General features: G+C 30.0%; 1 protein-coding gene across 1 annotated transcript; it reads left to right on the top strand.

Moving 5' to 3' along the window:
* Nucleotides 1-669: 669 nt before the first annotated feature.
* LOC113382222 lies at nt 670-6516 on the top strand. Its single transcript, XM_026620735.1, has 7 exons — nt 670-706; nt 766-884; nt 1092-1189; nt 1269-1410; nt 2392-2536; nt 2825-2995; nt 6178-6516. Exons 1-7 carry the CDS (start codon nt 670-672, stop codon nt 6336-6338), a joined length of 873 nt encoding a protein of 290 aa, XP_026476520.1. The 3' UTR covers nt 6339-6516.
* The last annotated feature ends 952 nt before the right edge of the window (nt 6517-7468 follow it).

Raw genomic sequence — 7468 nt, forward strand, 5'->3', positions numbered from 1 at the left:
ACATCAGAAGATGAAAATATTTACCAAAACATTTAACAACAATTACGCATGCTTATAACCAGTTAGTACACATTTTTATACAACTTCCTTATCATCCTTTATTGTCAGAAGCGTAATATGTATATGATTAGATAAATTTAATTATGTATAAACTAATTAAGAACATGTATGATTTCAGAGAGCTACAATGTAAAGCAAACGTACGCACGAAATGTGCAAGTTTTAAATAAAAACTAAAATGTTACGCGGTTTTAGTTTTATAAACGCATTTTGTCCGAATTAGATTAAAGCTTTTTTATTTTAGGTGCATACTAAAAAAATAATTTTATCTTTACAATTACAGATGAAAAAATGGATCTCCCGTACTTCGATTAAAATACGAGGACCTTTAGAATCTATAGGTGGCGTCTCCATCGTGGATAGCACAGGAAGAGAAATTACCAATTTGCCATATACGTAAGTCACAAAAAAAACTTTTGTAATAAATTTTAGATCGTATTGTACTTAATATCTCCAGAAAATCAAGGCCTATTTTATTATTTTTTAAATATTTATGTATATTTTTTTTCAAGATCTTCGAACTCTTCGGTAGTGAAGGGAAAACTAACAGATGATGAAGTTGTTTTGGCTGCTGAAAAACTTCCGGATTCAGATTTTTATGTCAGATTAATGGGAAAAGATGACATGGTAAGATACCATGATGAAAGTATTATATTCATATGTACATTATATCTTACTACTAATTATTATTATTAATTGTTGCAGGAGCTGATATCTCTAGACTATCATATGTAACGAAAAATCAAGTACAACTGGCTAGTCCAACTTTGATTGAAGTTGGTCAAAATACTAAATTGATTTTGACGCCTCAATCACGAGGACAAGTAAGTGGAAATGATAAAATTTAACACGTTCTGAATCACTAATCGACTCATATTTCATCATCCATGTTCAAAATATACAACAATGATCAAATATACAAAAAAAATCAAAATCGATTTTGTTGAATACCTACTAATATTTAGCCTAACGACCTATCAAAAAATCTCTTTCAATGATTCTAATTTATATCATATTTCTAATTTTTCAAGGTGGAATTTGAAGTTACAAACCAAAGAAATTTTGCCGTACTATATTTCTTCTCATGCAGCGACGAAGAAAGTTTTTTGCAAGGAATTCAACCCGACAGGTGAAGTTTTTAAAATATTTTATTTAAAAGTTTTAGTGGTAGTAATTTTAAATTACGAAAATATTTATTTTATTTGTAGAATGTACGTACAACCTGGACAAACAGTGAACGTTTTGGTATTTATTCAAGTAAAGCCCGGTGCTCAAGAAGGCTTAGTCGACCGATTAACATTTAGGGCAAATGCTCAAGGTGATATAACCACAAAATCGGCGCTTCTACAGGTTAGTAAAATAAATTTTTAATATTTGTTAATTACTTCATACCCGGATGCCCAATCAATGTATTGGCAACGATTTAGACATTTTTTAAGTACGGCCAAAAATTTGCTGATGTTCAGGATGGAATCGGTGTGAATATATAAAAAATAGAAAAAGAGTTGAATACTTAGTAGTATTATTTAACTCTTTCCTTACTGCTATACGAGTCAGCGTGCCCCCCAGTAACGCAACTGAACGAACCAAGCACAATAACATATTCTGAGATTATATAATTATTATCGATGACAATGTATTCAAACATTGAAATTACACTTCTAAAAACTAAAAAATTATAATAACAATTGAGAATTCTCAATAATTTAACTCAGAGTGATATACCTTAAAGCAATGGTCGGCATACTGAAGGTAGCGAAAGGGCTAGTTAGCCTGCTAATGATATTTATTTTTTAAACTGGGCCTGGCCCTTCATACTTCGTGCATGTGCATTCTATTATATTAATATAGTTAAAACTGCGAATAGAAGTTCCATTTAATTTTCTTGCTTATCAGCAACATACTTCATGATAGTTTTTTCAAACAAACTTTGAACATCGAAAGCAAAAAGTGCGGTTTTGTAATGATTTTGTTTCTTTCCAATATACATGATTAATCTTGATTTTCTGAACAAAAATTGAGTTTTCTCAAAAAATAATTCTAATTATACTTTCTCGACATTTACGGTCATTCAGAATCGTTATATATGATAAACAAACATAAAAAAAGTTCAAATATTTTCAAAAAAAATTCAAAAGATTTACAGTTTTTTCACGTACCAAAAAATACACGTGATGTTTGGTCGAGGAGGGGGGTAATTTTAAATATCACCATGTATCACAAAGAGGGAGGGGGGTCCAAAAATCCTTAAAAACTGGCTCACGTGATAAATGTATGCCGCCTTACACTGAGTTGGTTGGGTTTATAAAATATTGTTATTACATCTTACAGGTTTCGACCTTAGGTGGTTCGCATGACACCACACGACCAACACTGGAATATACTTATGGTAGCAGATGTGAAGGAAAGTTGGAATATGATCGTTGTTCAGGTGCAATATGGACTTTGCAAATTAGTGCAAGGGATTACGACAGCGGTATGTCAAAAGCGATTTACTAAAATTACTTCAAAGTAAAATTTGCTTACGATTAGACACGTTCACAATAAAGCTCTTGCAACAGCATATAATATTAACATTTCTTAAATAATGTCTTTGAGACATTGCTATAAAAAGCAGCATAATGTCGAGAAGGTGGCATAACATTGCAACATTTGCACAAAATAAATAAATTTCAAATGCATGTAATAAAAATGTTTAGAAAAGGAATTTCACTGTGGAAATGAAATTTTAGTTATTTAATCAGTACGAAAATCTTTATTCCAGGTTTGTTAAGTTTGAGATCAGTGCCAAAAGGCTTAGTTACCAGCTCGTACAGTGCTGGTACCAAAGAGCAAGTTTCAGCATTTTACAGTGCCTCTTGTTGTAATCCAAGAGTTGTACTAACATCTACGGATGTAGCCGGAAACCAAAATTCCTACACTGTCGATGTCTCAGGTAATTAACTTTAATTAACTACTTATACTTTTGTAATATGAACGAATCCATAATGAACGGTACTAGATTAAAATTAATATTTTTTTCGTGTATAGCATCAGTATTTATAACTCGATCACATCATTAACAAGAATTCACTGTGATCAATTATTTTCATTATAGGCAATTCATTGAAGATAAGAAAACCAATAAATTAAATATTTATTTTGTACGTTTCAAGCACCATGTATATGTTCGAATCAGCGTTTTTAAGCAGTTCTATAGTAATTGTACTATGAATGAAATTGACATGCACTATATGAAGTGTTCAAAAAGTACCCGATTTTTTTAATTTTTTCGGCTCTAGAATTAATTCATTAATTTGTTAGGGTGGTCTTTAATATGGACATTTTCGAATTTCCTTGCTCCCTAAGGCTCAAATGGTTCCAAATTGATAAAAAACAATTCTCTGAAAGTTTTAGCTCTTAATATTAACTTTTAGATAGTGCGCAATTCAATCAAACTTCGTATGGAAATTGCATGAAAAAAATTTTGAAAATTAAAAAAAAAATTTAAGTATAGCTTAGCGACAAATGAATTAAAAGTGAAATTTTGTGTTATTTCTTATTGAAAATTCGACGCTCTTCAAAAATTTTTCATGCTATTTCCATACAAAACTTTGATTGAATTGCGCTCTATCTAAACGACAATATTAAGAGCTAAAACTTTCAGAGAATTGTTTTTATCAATTTAGAACCATTTGAGCTCTTGGGAGCAAGGAATTTCGAAAATGTCCATATTAAGGACCACCCTAATATATATATATATATATATATATATATATATTATATATATATATATATATATATTATTTATATTATAATTTACAAATTACGACTAACCTCCGACAATGTATTGCTTTGCTCCCAAAATCCAAAAAATATTTTCTGTCCTGTTTGTTTTTAAAAAAACGTGCAACATAACCTTTGATTTATTGCATCATTGGAAATGAACTAATCCCCCAATCCCGAATCGGCGTGATGTCAAATAACTTGAACACACACTTAGTAATAAAATGCAATTATACTGAAAATATATAATGTACCCCAAAAGTGAACCCGATATGACATTTCAATTTTGACAGATATGAAATAAAAGAGAGTTTGTTATATAGCGTCGAAAAAACAATGCTCATAGATCAACAGAAATTTATAGTGCCCATTATTCGAAATTACCGATAAGTGAACTTTTCGACAACAGTTATCGATTAATCACATTATCAGAAAGTGCTTCAACTAAACACGGATTTCCATCACCCAGAAGAATATGATGTTAGATCCATATAAGAAGGCTCAAGAAAAAACGACCTCACTAAAAAAAGCATCTCACTAAAATATGAAACGGGGATCAAAACTAGATCCCAATGGCTTATAGAATATAATTTTTCTGACAAACACGCTTAATACGATTTCTATAATAATACGCTAGTTCACGCCGATTACTGTATTTTGAGACATATTTTTATACATTTCTTAATGTTAGTTAGTTACTAGTGTCAGTTAAATTAATTCACCGGTGTATAATCACTTTAGGCTACAATGATTTTCTTTAGGAATATTTTTGAGAATCTAAATACCACATGTAATAAGAAGTTCTAGAACAAAAAGCTTTAGGTATTATAAAACCAAGATACACAAATCACATCACATAATATATTGTATATTTTATCTTAGTTTTAGGTTTTTGCTCAGTTATTTTTGCTTTTATTTGCTTTACATAACCCACAACTTTCAAAATATAAAATTATTTTCTTTTTGAAATTTAAAATCAATTCTTTACTATCGGCTGAGGTCAATACTTAATAAAGGGGCAACTTTTGTAAAACTAAAAGTAAAAGAAAGAAATATATAATATTTGATATGATTTACCCCGCCATGAAAGACACTGCTCCTTGAAAAAAATTGGATATTGAAAGTTTTCTATAAAAAAAATTACATACAACAAATCAAACTCAGTTATACCTGCTGATCTTACAAATTTCGTGCAGAGAAATCGCCTAAAATTGCTGAAAACACTAATGTTAATGTTTAAAATGAAAAAAAAAAACGTTCTAAAAACTGCAACAGCATTGTGTACCGCCAAAATTCTGGAGACAGTGGCACAACAAGATGTTGAAAGGTTATTGGCAACACTTTCCAAATTATTACAAAACTAATTTTATTTTTCAAATTAAAAAAATACCCGGAGACCTAATATAATTTAATTAACTTTAATACTTTCATTTTACTACATTTTATTGTTTTTCCCCCTTTTGTTTTTAGTTTTTTTTTTAATTATATTAGCTCTAGTTGATACGCCACTGGGGGTATCTACTAATTTGTAAATCACAAATTGTAAACAACTTGTCAGCATTCTCTGCTAAATGTAATTATATATACAGATGGCAGAATCAAATTAAAATAAAATAAAAAGTTTCAAATTGATCCTAGATAAATGCAATGATTTCAGGAGATAAACATGTCATGATGGTAATAGTAGAAGAGCCAGTGAACTATTTGACTAACCTGTTTTCTCAAAGCTAGTAATTTTTTCAATGATATTTTATTATCGGTTCATTAAGAAAGTGCCGTTCTGGCAGTCATTCTGCGATTGCGTCATCATGCCTTCAATTTTGAAAATGTAAAAAAAAAATGTCATAACCTGCTCCCACAAGGCTCAAATTTTGAGGGTGTATTTGTATTTAACTGTTCAGAAAGTATATGTAAACAGCCAGCCCATTCTGACGGGTGCAAGGGTCTGCCAGAAGAGTACATAATAGTCACATAATAGTCATCATTAAAAAAACTACTAGCTTTGAGAAAACAGGTTAGTCAAATAGTTCACTGGCTCTTCGACTATAAAGCCTGTAAATAGAGGTTGACTATCCTGGCCTGTGCCCATACTTTAGGAAAATCACATAATTTTTGATAATAACCATTTTCCAGCCTAACAATTTTCAATTCTAAATAATACAATAACTATTACACATCTAATAATATTATACGTATTCACAGAATAGTCTATAAATGCCTGTAATATGTGTACATGTTCGTAGATCGCCGTGTATGTGCCTTCGCGTTTAAAATTCTGAATAGCGCATATAAAAAAATCTGTTATAAACTAATTATAAAATTCAATAAATAATTATGTACTTTTAATTTCAGATATCTATTTAGATTCGGCATCTATAGCATTGATAGTCGTCGGAATTCTGTTACTGATTGCTTTGGTCGTGCTAGTTGTCTTGGGTGTTCTTGCGTGTCTCAAGCGTAAACGTGCATCAAGGGATTTGCCGGCATACCGAGGAGAAAGAGCAAGGATTTAAAATTTACTGAATATTGGTAGACATACGTCGTATTATTAGATTGAACAAAATATCGAAAATATACCAGTCAAATATCGAAAATATGCCAGTCAAATTTTGGTGTTAAACATAAAATATTAGATATAAAAATTATCAAAGATGACGCTGAATACTAAGTTTTTTTAAGGAGGTATTCTAGTGTAGAAATTCAAAAAATCAAAAATTCTTTTGTTTCATATTTTCAAAGTTTAACTATTCAAGAATATGCGTACGAGAAGATATTTTAAAATTTAAATTATTTTTGGAGATACAGCTGTTTGACCATGACAATCCGCTTCTATTTCTTTCTCTTGCAAAACTTTAAATCCATTTTTCTCAAAACTGTCTTTTTTATGTCCACGATTTCTCGATTTCTACTGTGCCGATTTACTTCAAATTTTCAGAGAATCTTCTTTATAGACTTCTCTCTGGCATATACTAGCCTCATTCCTAAATTTCATTTTTTACTATTTTTATAAAATTCGTGAAACTCAATAAGTGGTAAAAAAAATTATCATTTTTTCAAACAGTTTCCATATTGTCAAAAAAAAAGTTTTACTTAATTATATTATATGCCATTACGACATCATTATAGATTATTAATCATTTTTTTCATTTTGAATTACTTGGAGGGTTGCAATTGTGTATATAAAAAAAAAGATTGCATTTTTATGATTTGAAAATAACCTCAAATTTATGTCTCTACACTAGAATACTCCTTCAGCTTCAAAACTGGTTATGTTGTTTTTGAAAAAAATGTTTTTAAGTTAACTATGACATAGACTTTTTATTTTTTTGTTAGATGTAGAAACATATTCTTGAAATATTCATTTAGTCCAGTCATTATAGTAACTTCACCTCGGAATTTGAGATATCCAGCTGTAAGTCTGTAAAAACTTGTATATTGATACCTAAAAATTGTCTCAAAACCTACATATGTTGCGTACACCCTACCAGATGTAGGTTTTGAGACAACTTTTAGGTGTCGATATACAAGTACTTACAGACTTACAGTTAGGTATCTCGAATTCCAAGATTCCTACCAAATTTAAGCTTAAATGACTGGACTAATTTGCATGCCAAATAGTCGAAATAATAAGCAAAATAATTAA

Source organism: Ctenocephalides felis, unplaced genomic scaffold, assembly GCF_003426905.1.
Source record: "Ctenocephalides felis isolate EL2017-DRISC unplaced genomic scaffold, ASM342690v1 CF-g0.4_SCAFFOLD_03364, whole genome shotgun sequence".
NCBI classification, from domain to species: Eukaryota; Metazoa; Arthropoda; class Insecta; order Siphonaptera; family Pulicidae; genus Ctenocephalides; species Ctenocephalides felis.

Coding starts and splice junctions, on each gene's coding strand:
- LOC113382222 (XM_026620735.1), top strand. CDS start 670: ATGGGAAAAGATGACATGGTAAGATACCATGATGAAA. Junction 1,190..1,268: donor CAAGGAATTCAACCCGACAG/GTGAAGTTTTTA, acceptor TTTTATTTGTAG/AATGTACGTACAACCTGGAC. Junction 2,996..6,177: donor CTACACTGTCGATGTCTCAG/GTAATTAACTTT, acceptor TTTTAATTTCAG/ATATCTATTTAGATTCGGCA.